The sequence below is a fragment of the Salvelinus sp. IW2-2015 genome, linkage group LG32 (genome assembly GCF_002910315.2).
Source record: "Salvelinus sp. IW2-2015 linkage group LG32, ASM291031v2, whole genome shotgun sequence".
Taxonomy (NCBI): Eukaryota; Metazoa; Chordata; class Actinopteri; order Salmoniformes; family Salmonidae; genus Salvelinus; species Salvelinus sp. IW2-2015.
In genome coordinates, this window is record NC_036871.1 from 5,711,104 (window position 1) to 5,723,311 (window position 12,208).

The 12,208-nt window shown below is 42.3% G+C and overlaps 1 protein-coding gene across 1 annotated transcript in view; it reads left to right on the forward strand.

The window, feature by feature from the left end:
• Positions 1 to 917: 917 nt before the first annotated feature.
• Positions 918 to 12,208, forward strand: part of tnk2b (tyrosine kinase, non-receptor, 2b) — a 68,990-nt gene continuing 57,699 nt past the window's right edge. Inside the window, exons 1-2 of the mRNA XM_070436821.1 lie at positions 918 to 1,486; positions 11,277 to 11,454. Of these exons, the coding sequence (XP_070292922.1) occupies positions 1,424 to 1,486; positions 11,277 to 11,454 (241 nt within the window). The 5' untranslated portion in view covers positions 918 to 1,423. The remainder of the gene's footprint in view (positions 1,487 to 11,276; positions 11,455 to 12,208) is intronic.

Here is a 12,208-nt window from a genome sequence, read left to right on the forward strand (position 1 = left end):
TTTTTGTGATCATTKGAATTTTGCTAATCCCATGACTGCAATGTGTGTCTTCAAATTGAGGAGTGTTAGTGACACGATGTTTGCTAAGTAAGAATGGAAGTGAAATAGTACCCCCCCTCTTCACCCCCCAGTGGATGCAGATGCAAAGTGTTCCTCAAATGTGTGACAGTTAACAGGCATGCCATTAAAGAAAGAGTGATTTTAGTTATTACAGTATTGGTTCAAGTTATTACACTATTGATTTTMTTTACCACTTTATAATGTAACAATCAGTGCATAATGTAATATAATTATTTAATTATTACATTATGCACAAAAACTTTATTGCGTTGTGTTTAGCATATTTATAACTTTATTACATTATATATATGCAAAAGTTATTACATTATTAGCAGTTATTACATATATGGCAGTTATTACATTATCAGTTGCGACAGGGTTTACAGTGTGTAGAGGGTGAGGGAAAGGGAGATAAAAGGGAGGGCAGGGGAGGTATCGAGACAGGGGTTAGAGGAAAAGGGAGATTGAAAGGGAAAGAGAGCGAGGGAAGGAGAGAAMAGCAGGGAGAGCGGGAATACCAGGAATTACCAAACTGTCAGCACCAGCCATCCAGCAAGKGAAAGAGTAGAGAGTGAGGAGAGAGCCAGAGCGACACAGAAGGAACAGCTCATCCTTCCACTGCACACACACACACTAACACATGAATGTGCACCACAAACAAATAAATACACAAACTCGCTCACTTAAATAACTTGCCACACATACACACACTGTGAGTCAAACGCTCCGCTGCTCCCCACTTTCCTTTTCTCTCTTCTGCAGCTGGCTGCTCTGAGTGAACTGAGACCAGGTCGCTACTATTTTTAGCCCCACGATGGAGGGGATGGATAAACGAATGGGTGGAGAAGAGGGGGAGGAATAGGAGAGAGGGAGAGGTGGAGGGGGACCCGTTTTAGAAGTTCTGCTATAGAGACCTTGCTGCTTTGCATGGAAGACTGTCKGAGTAGTCTTACAAACTCGACGTAAGCTGACATACCTTGGCTACTGAACACTGGACAGTGTTGAGATAGATCTCAGCCAACCTCGGAATGCTGCCAGACAAACTAACAGTCCCTCAAAGCGCTTTCCTCTGGATTTATCCCTCTGATTCGACCATTGCTTAGGTTTCTTTTGATTTTTTTCCTGTGTTGTGTCAAGGAACTAAAGGAGCTTATGTGGATTGCCCCGCGATGGAATGTAGCCTGGCTACAAAAGCTCACAAAGTTGATKTTTTCCTTTCCCGGGATTGGGATTRGGATCGGTGGACGCACAGTGTTCCCCCTCCGGTGGTAGACCTGGGACTCCCGCTGCTCTGATACTGTCAGGCCACAGGAGAAGGCGCCTCTGAGGATTTAAAAACAGACATTCATACACGGAATTCGGGATGCGGCGTTTCGACAAGCTCAAAAAGTCGTTCCCTTTCCTGGCACACTTCCATGTGTACGGAGTAAGTCTACTTGTTTCCTCTCGTTGGCAAGTTGTTTTGATATTGGTGATATGGTAATGAAATGAATGGGTATAATCGTGGCTGGTCTGGTAATAGAATTGTGAGTGTATCCAAGGCATTTCTACCAAGGTGGAGGAAGTTMGGTGAAGATAAGGTTCCTCAAATGAAAGATGTTTGGGTCGCCTATGCTTGTATGGGTCTATCCTATYTCAAAGTGTACGCACCTGACACAAACACACACGTTCAGTGGCATGTCTCAACTTTGATATATACAGTGGTAGGCTGAACCTGTCCACATCCAATGTYTTTTTGATATGTAAGATCAATTAACATTACTAAGCCTGGTTTCAGTGGCAAACATGTTTTAGTTAGAAGCCAGACAATTCTTGSTTTCCTCCTGGAATTACTAGAGCTGTGTTTGAAAACCCATACTAACATACTGTATACTACAAACTTAATTAGTATATACTATATACTATTAGTTCATTTTAGTATATTGTAAACAAACGGTATCCTTTCAGTTGTGCGTACTATGGCTTTGCCTGTCTACAGGAAGTTGATGCTGTTGCTATGCAACCTCTTGCTAGCTTGAAGCATAACATTACTAACTAGACTTTGGGTGTGTTTGTCAATTCAATATGGAGTGTCATAGTGCGCTCTGGGCGTTCGTAAATTCAGGGCGTTGTCAGATTGTCCGTTCAAAAATTCGGAGCGTTTTGCTCTCGGAGCGTTCAGAGCGCACACTGGACGCTCTGGCCGAGGAGTAGGAGGGTTGATCCGAGCGTTCTGACCGGCAGTCAAGCACCCAAGCTAACTGGCTAACTTGCTAGCTACTTTAAGACACAAATGAGAGAACACCTCACTCTGACTATTTTACTCACCCTAACAGAGCTGGTTAAACTGTTCATGTTATCCAGAGGGTTGGTGACTAACTGTGCTGTTGGCAATATTTTAATAAAAAAAAAATTGCAGACGTTTACTGACACCGGCCACATTCAATGGGTGTTGAGCGTTCGTAAATTCATCAGTTATTCTGCYCTCTGCCTCTGGCAGTCAGACGAGAGGGCTCTGAAATCGGAGTAGATAGCCAGAGCGAATTTACGAYCGGACACGAACGACTATACCGCTTAGCTAAGCTATGAATGACGTGAATAATSTAGTCAATAAACGTTGGGTAGTTAGTTAGCATGAAGTAAATATACTGGCAAGTTCAATGTACTAGTAGCCAACTAACAACGTTACTGTAAGTAGGTGGCTAACATACCCGGTACATACTGCTGCTGTAATGATATGCTATGCGGTTCGTAAGGATAGCGTAGCTAACAAATTGTCAGCCAACGTGTAACTTACTTTATTACTTGATTCCATTGCTCAACATTTTCTTAACATTTGTCATTAGTTAAAGCAATGAATTTGTATGCGCTCTCGTCGGACTCCGGCTGCATATTTTCCGCCATTTTCTTAAAATCCGAAAACCTTGTGAAGCCAGAATTGCATTATGGGCCCTAAAAGCACGGAAATAGTGTCCACTGCGTGTATACTTCGTATTTTGACGAATTTAGTACTACATCCGGGAACTTTTGGCATACTAACTATATCCATACTATGAGCAATAAGCATACTATATACTTAATTTACGTCACAAATAGTATGGTTAGTGTGGTTAGTACACGATGTTTGCAGGGCTGGACAATATGGCCTTAAAATCATTTTTACTRATGGGCAATTTCACAATATACACTGAGTATACAAAAGATTAAGGACACCTGCTCTTTCCATGACAACTACTGATCAGGTGAATCCAGGTAAAAGCTATGATCCCTTATGGATGGCACTTGTGAAATCCACTTCAARCAGTGTAGTTGAAGGGGAGGTGACCGCTTAAAGAAGGATTTTTAAACCTTGTGACAATTGGGACATGGATTGTTTATGTGCCATTCAAAGGTTGAATGGGCAAGACAAAAAATATTTAAGTGTCTTTGTAACTGGGTATGGTAGTAGGTGCCAGGTGCACCGGTTTGTGTCAAGAATTGCAATGCTGCTGGGTTTTTCCACACTCAACAGTTTCCCTTGTGTATCAAGAATGGTCCARCACCCAAAGGACATACCGCCAACTTGACACAACTGTGGGAAGTATTGGAGTCAACATGGGCCAGCATCCCCGCTTTTGACACCTTGTTATGTCCATGCCCCGATGAATTGAGGCTYTTCTGAGGGCAAAAGGGAGTGGTGCAAATCAATATTAGGAAGGTGTTCCTAATGTTTGGTATACTCAGTGTATATCTCGATTAAATAAAAAAATAAAAAATGATTTCTCTAAATAGGCTTTGTTGTATTTTTGCAATCACTGATCTGGGTTTCGAATTTTGTAGCAGGCATTATAGAAAATGAACACAGGTCTCATAAACTAAACTCAAGCCCAAGTGCTAGTGAGTAGCCAGCTAATCTTTTTATATTTAAAGTCCAGCCATCTATTTGCTAGCTAACAAGGTAGAACAGTTTAATTGTTATGATCAATGTTCCCTCAAATTTTTTACGGCAATGAGTAAAATTTCAGGTCTGCTGAGTGCAAACTTGAACGTTGTGAAAGTTCTGTGCAACTTCCAGCACACGTTTACTGTCAACACTGAGCTGTACCTGCTTTAAGTTACGATTTCAGACAGTGGTAACGCAGGCTACTGTGGCTCTTCGATCCTAATGTAGACTTACCAGAGTGGCCTACCATCAAAAACAATGGAGAAAATGCGTCCCATAACATTTTAACATGGAAATAGCTGTTKTATTGTTCAGCCTACAGTAACAGCCAATGTGTGGTGTTCAATGTAGGCCTACATTCCATGAGACTTTTGAGAGAAAAAAACATGCAGGGCTTGACATTCTTATTTATCCACCTGTCCTTCAGGCAATGAGGTGACTGYAAATGTTGTGTTGTTTGATGCAAGAAACCACTTTACAAAATAAAATGCATTATTTCCATACCATTATTACAGAGAATTACGGACAAATTATGCTGCCTATTGGCTACTTAGCTTATTCAAGCCTGTCTCAAAATACTTTTCAAGGATGTCTGGAAATGTACACATTTTGTGCTCTCGTAGGAAGCAATCACTCCCCCTTTGCTGACTACAAATGATCTATAACTGGGCTAGTAACTCACTAACTAGCAAAGCATATGAACAAATTTGCACACGTGGCTRATGCTGTAAACACAGTCCAGTTCAAAAGTGAATGACACAGATCCATATATAGCAATGGATATTTGCATATAGGCCTACTGCAGCTCTGATTGGTTATATCACACCGGTCTGTGTAGAGTACAGGCTGAGTTGTGCATGCAATAGAATCTTACTCCGATGTATTCTGCCTACAAAAAAAATGTTTTGCATAGATCATTTTGTTTCGGTATGTTGCATTGAAAGTGGCTAATATTGCGTTGATTCGATCCCAGTTCCCACAGTAAAGGGAAACATTGATAGTGTTAACTAACTAGAAAGTTGAGTGAAGTTCAATCTGATARTTCTTCTGCGTGGCAGTACCGGGGAGCTATGCACCCGCGGGAACATTGGTTATGAACACACCCTTCTGTCCGTCTTTGAACAGCATGCTGGTCCACTTTGTGAAGATGTTGAAATCAAATGGCCTACCTTATTTCACAGAATGAGAACGAGTTGTGAATTCCTTATATAACATGTTTTTTATGCTCATTGCACTTTTTATTAAACACAGACTACAGCTAGTATAAGTCTGGCTAAAATGCTAGCAGTACATGGTACCGGAATGTTGCTCACAACAGAAACGGAGCATTCATTTTCCAGAATCAATCAACCCATTTTAGTAGGGTCTGCTCTTCACACAATTTGAGGAGTTAAAACACAACCTTTCTAAGAATACCCTTTTTAACTTCTCCTCTGTTACAGTAAAATAATGTCTCTCTGTGTTTCGGTGTCCATATGACGGATTCTGTTGGACCAAACCTCAAATGCAAATAACGAGTTGAAGCTGCTTCTTGTCAGAGAGGAAGAAGTGATCTTAAATCTTTGTTGCTTTGAGTGGCAGGGGGAGGGGTTTGGTATCTGTGTGCAAGTGGGAAGATACACAGAAAAGGAGGAGTGAAGGAGACGACCAAAAAGTCAACATGAGAACAAGCGGACATATAAGCTCATAWAAACTAAAAATAAGAAAAAAACMTGATTCTTGCGATACAGGCGATTGGAATATTGCGCAAAATTAATTTGATATACTGCCCCGGGCCAAAATGTAAATTAGCTTGGATTGCATAAATCCCTGACCCAAAGATGGTCACACACCTGGATTTGTTTATTGCCAATGAAAACTGAAGTAACTTCTGCAGCTGGGTATTTTCGATGCAACAGAGACACTCTGGGACGGACAACATTGCTTCACTTTGCCAAATGTCAAAGCCCTGCCACATGACGGTCATTGTTTCACATTGCGAGGCCAATGCTAAATGCCTTCTCCCAGTTATGAACTGCAATGATGAGGCCCATTTGRCCATTTAAAAAAACTTGCTTAATCWTTTTCTCTGGCTTGACCAAACCTCACCACAACAGCTGTGCTTGCTCTTCTTGAGCTTAGGACGACATACTAACACAGTCTACCCACTAAATGTATTCTACTAAACACGCTAATGAATACACTATATATAGAAAGGTATGTGGACACAATTCAAATTAGTTGATTKGGCTATTTCAGCCACACCCGTTGCTTCACCATCTGACYGACGAATCTGGGTTTGGCTACCTGCCCGAATACATAGTGCCAACTGTAAKGTTTGGTGGAGGAGGAATAATGGTCTGGGGCTGTTTTTCYTGGTTRWGTCTAGGCCCCTTAGTTCCAGTGAAGGGAAATCTTAACGCTACAGCATACAATGACATTCWAGACGAMTATGTGCTTCCAACTTTGTGGCAACAGTTTGGGGAAGGCCCTTTCCTGTTTCAGAATGACAATGTCCCCATGCACAAAGTGAGGTCCATACAGAAATGGTTTGTCAAAATCGGTGTGGAAGAACATGACTGGCCTGCACAGAGCCCTGAACTCAACCCCACCCCGCGAGCCAYGCCTAATCTRCCAACATCAGTTCCCGACCTCACRAATGCTCTTGTGGCTGAATGGAAGCAAGTCCCRGCAGCATTGTTCCAACATCTAGTAGAAAGCCTTCCCAGAAGAGTGAAGGCTGTTATAGCACCAATGCCCATGATGTTGGAATGCAATGTTTTGAAGAGCGGGTGTCCACATACTTTTGGGTATGTAGTGTACAAGTCTAGACATCCTAAAACAGTCTCCATGTCTCGATTCATTCTTGAGACGCTCTGACTTTAAGGCTAACGTTACAAGTGGTCGAAGTAGGCATCCACAGATCCAGTTGAGGAAAGCACTGCTTGTTTTTGCCTGGCTCTGTCTCTTTTTGTTGCCTGACTCATTTTGACTCAGGAACACTGAGACAAATACCTCTGGGCTGACTTGTGGAGACTACAGGGAGGGGTTTTGCGCAGCATGTCTTGAGAGCAGTCCAGGACCTTTTGTATTTCTTCATTCCGACTAGGGGAATGAGTTCTGGCCAGAAGCATTTTTCACCAGGGACTTCTTGTAGCTCTTCCAACCCCATTCCATTACTCCAAACCCTCCCTCCTTTCTCCCTCCACTTGGAGGTGAAAGTTAGTGAGCTCAATCCTCAAGGAAGAGACAGCATTCTGAAAACTTGTGGTGGATTTGTCATTATACTGCACTTCCTATCCAATTGTTTCAGACCAGAAGGTGCAGATGACAGAAAGGTGACAGAGACCTGACCAGTTCTTTTCAGACCAGACACTGCAGGTCAAGGGAAGGAGACGAGCAGAGAAAGCCACTTTAGACCATTGAGATGCAGCCTTTTCTGTTGGCCAGCATTCCCCACCGCCCCGTGACAAGTGACACCTAGCAGCGGAACACCGCATCCAGCTTCCGCCCCTCGTGCCTCCTAAGCGCCAAATCCGTGTACACAACGTCAATATTTCTCTTTCTACCGCCAACTGCCTTGCTCCAAAAAGGTCAGTGGAAACTTACTACCAGGGCACAAGACTGATACAATTTAGTGGCATTTTGCGACCCTTTGACTTGACTGTGCGACTTGCGATTGGTTCGAGCTGCACATTCTACATAGTCACCTCACTCTAAGCGTCCTATTTTTAGGAGGCTAATAACATGATTTGGTCAAARAGTAAAGTGCATTATCCTCATGATTCCTGTAATGAAAGTGTCTGTCCTGAGTCAGATGCTGTGCCTGTTTCGCTGGGGCCTGCTGCTGTGATGAGCGACCTGCTCTCACTGCCTCTCCCATTGCACTCCGGGAGAAAAAGAAAAGTGTCCTGATTTGTAGAACATTTCAAAATCCAATAGTGGGAAAATACAACTATCTTGTGTAATATTTGTCACCATTGAAGAGAGGAGGTTCTCAGCGTGCTGTAGGTATACCTTTTGAGTTCTATAGCACCTATTTTACATCCAATCAATATGATATGGCTTTGAGATACGGAGCATGCAAAATTCACGTTGGCCATTGCGAGTGTATGGACCTCATTGGGTAGTATGCTACGACTGCAAAGTTTCTTTTTAGGACATTACATTTACTGTTAGATTAATACATAGCTTATACCAGTGGGTATTACATTTAGCATGCAATCTAGCTAGTGTGTTTTGAGTTTCCGCWWKCTCGGGTGGTGAATTAGCCCCAAATAAATTAGCCTATGATAAAGATCTAGGCAAATTAATCTTGATTGAACAAAAGTCTGTAGTCCTATTTTTAACAGTAAAATATAACAAAAGCCTAATTGCCAACCCAAAATTCATGACAATCACTGGATTAGGTTGCACATCAAAATATCTCGAGTCATGCATTCTTGCTTTAACTTGTTAGATGCAACGTATTTATAGAATACCACCTCTGTAGTCTATGCCACTTTTTAAAGCACTGTGAATGACATTATAAAATGATTAGGCCTACTAGTTCTTTCTATTCCCTGACGCCGTGAAAAAGACTCCTGCTTGTTCTCGTGTTGGACTGGACAGATGCTGAGGTTGTTTAAACGTTTCAAGGCCGACATTTAACCTCTGTTGGTATCGGCTCTGACAAGCCTGGCTGCCAGGCAGGGGATGTCGACTCACGTCTTAGGCACTGCCACGAGTGGTGACACTTCTGGTTGCAACAGCTAAGCAGGGAAGTTTCAGCATCGTGACCAAAATGAAGATCTACAGAAGGTAATGCATGAATAAAGTACCTTGTAGAGCAATTCTCATCCGTTTCTTTTTCCATTTTCCTACAATACAGCTTAGCAGAGTGGCTTTTCTTCAAACACCTGATTTTCAGCGAATGAAGGTATCAAATCAGCTCCGCACTGAGCTGGAACAAAAGCTTGCAGCTCAGCTGTTTTGCACTATTGCTGCAATGCTAGTTCAGTAGACGACTGACCTTAACCTACTGCATGAGGCCATTTTTTTTAATGAGTGGAATTAAGCCAAAAAGCTATTTGGGGCTGTGGTCATTTGTTTCACGAATTCGCTACATTTAAAGTTGAGTGTTTCCCCTTAAATGAGACGGATAACCTTTAGCCTGAGCATGGMTGAGTCAGTTGAGCCCACTACTTTCTACTTGGGGGTTGTCGAAGTGGATAAAGCCCAGTTGCCAGACCACTAAGAGGTGTGAAATTCCAAAGTGCTGCTTGGAATATTGAGACAGGAATATTACTGCATGTGACCTAGTTGTATGTGCTTGTAGTGGATTCGTATCAGGATGCAAACATCTGCTGTAACCATTTTGAAACACGTTTTAATCAAAATAGAAGTCAGCTCTTCTCATGTCACTCATTTGAGTGATATGCTATGTGTATATGTCTTGCTAGTTAGTGAAAGGTTTTTGGACTTGGTCATAAAGACCTGTGTGTGTACATGGGTGCATAAGTGTGGGTGCGCTATCAGGTGTGTGTCTGCAAAAATTATGAGTTGAGATTGTACTTTATTGTCTGCTTGACTGACTAATCGTAGACTCATTTTAACTATGAAACTAAAAGAAGCGACACTCCAGTCTCCAACCCAAACCCATTAACAGTTGAACTGGGAAAGAGGAAGCCATGACCCCCTTTGCTCCTTAACCTATGACCCTGCCTTGGTCAATACCGGAATCCCATCAGTCACAAAAGGCTGATTGAGTCCTCTGACCTAAATGACATACAACTTAAAAACCTGGGTCACATCATATCATTTTGCAATGTCTAACTTTTTTGGGTTCGTTTTGAAGATCTTAACTGCAAAGCTAGGGAAGTTGGTTTCATGTATGCTCGTGAGCATTGTTGTGATGTTGCAATTTTATAGATCCGTTTCAGTACAACAGTTTTTGGGAAACCAATCAGATGCTAACAATGCGTGTGACATCACGGAGTTGTCAACTTGTCATTGAGGAAACTTCCAGCCTTTTCACATAGCATTAGAAGTTTAAACAGCATAGCACAGGAGCTACTGTAGCATGATGTCGGTTTTTCTGCAGTAGACTACACACACACACACCACACTTATGAGGCACTCACTGAGGCACTTAAAGACTTCCTGACACTCAGGTGACCCCTTGCTTGTCTTCTTATGGGGTCATAGATGGGATACAGCTTTTGTCAAAAGCTGATTTTTTTATTTTTTATATATATATATATTTATTTATTTTCTCAATTTTAGCTAAGCCTAACCCTTTTCCTAACCTTAACCTCATTCTCCTAACCTTAACGCAGCAGGTTAGGAGAATGAGGTTATCTTAAACCTGCTACGAAAAGTCACTTTTGACCAAAGTTGTATCCCATCTAGACAAAACCCTCTTGCGAAAGAGGAGCCCCGTATCTGAGGTACTAGTCATTGCTGCTCTTCCGCCAATAGAAAAATTCAGCAGCCAATCATATAAAACATTTCCCTCTCTCTTTTTCCCCCTCACTATCGTTTCCGAGCCTCTGTCTGTCTGTCTCTGTCTGTCTGTCTGTCTGTCTGTCTGTCTGTCTGTCTGTCTGTCTGTCTCCTTTTTTTTTCTATCCCGCTTTATCTCTATCAGGACTAGATCGGTGGATAATTGAAAGCACCTGATATCCGACAAACGCTCCGAGTCAAATAGAGAGGAGAGCATCCGGACATGTTTGATAGAAGTCAAAACAATTCTTGGTATCCTGATGACATTTGTTTGTCAGTTTCAGTTGACCGCTTTCGCCACATAAACAACTCAGCACAGTAGTCGATGTGTAGGCTATCAACCAAGAGCATACAGCTCTATATGCAGCTCTATATATTCTACGCAAGGTATGTTTGAGAATGAGGAAAAGGGCATCATTTGTTTGGATTGATTGGTTATCTGCATAGATTGTCTGTTTGGATAGATTGACTGGGACTTTTGAGGGATGTCATGTAGGCAGGCCTACAGCACATCGTGGTACGATCTGATGAGCGGTGCACAGTAGGGTACATGAAGCCTGTTGTGTATCATCTGGACTCCAGATGCACGTTTTCTTTTCCTGTGTCTGTGTACTGATGTGTCTGTCTACCAATCCATGACAGTGCTAGTGTACTCTTGGGGGGGGGGGACTGGTGTGGTAAATTGCTGTATCTGTGTCTGACTGTGAAGAGGTTGTGTAGTTTTCTGGTTTTTCAGTTAGTTTTGAGTGTGTGTTTTTTTTGTACAGGTAATGTGTGCATGCGTGCGAGGAGAACACATAATGGCTCAATGTTTAAACCCAGTTTCTCCTCCATTTTTCTGCGTGTTATCCAGAAGCTGGGCAGTAATATGCAGTCGGAGGAGGGCACAGAATGGCTCCTGGAGCTGCTGATGGAGGTGCAGCTGCAGCAGTACTTCCTGCGTATCCGCGACGACCTCAACGTGACGCGACTCTCCCACTTCGACTACGTCAAGAACGAGGACCTGGAGAAGATTGGCATGGGGCGGCCCGGTGAGTTTTATAGTGGGGGTGGAGTGTGTGTGTGTGCAGCCACCTTTCAAATCAAATCAAACTTTATTTGTCACATGCGCCGAATACAACAAGTGTAGACCTTAACATGAAATGCTTACTTACAAGCCTTTAACCAACATTGCAGTTCAAGAAGAGTTAAGAAAAGATTGACCAAATAAACTAAAGTAAAGAATAAAAATTATAAAAAGTGACACAATAACATAACAATAACGAGGCTATATACAGGGGGTACTGGTACCGAGTCTGTGCGGGGGTACAGGTTAGTTGAGGTAATTTCTACATGTATGTAGGGGTGAAGTGACTGTGCATAGATAATGAACAGCGAATAGCAGCAGTGTACAAAACAGAGCAGATATTTTCTTTCCAACACGAATGCCCTTAATATCTTTTCATAATTCACATTTAACCGGTAATTAAACCCTTCAAATGTAATTTCCCCTAAGCCGTTCTAACACGGGCGTGCGTCCTTAAGCACATTAGTGGGAGAGTGAAAAAAGTAGTCTTCCTTTTCCATTCGTCACTCTCTAAGCCACCCTCTCAATGCCTCTCTACTCACTCGGATTTCCACTGTCCTCATTTTTCTCTCTTTTTCTCTGGTTTTCATTCCTTTCATTTACATTGTCTGTAGGTGAGCTCAGAGTTGCAACCTGTGAGTTGATTCTTTAAAAAAAAGTTGTAAGTCACTCATATACACTGAGTATACAAAATATCAGCTACTACCGCGATGTCATTC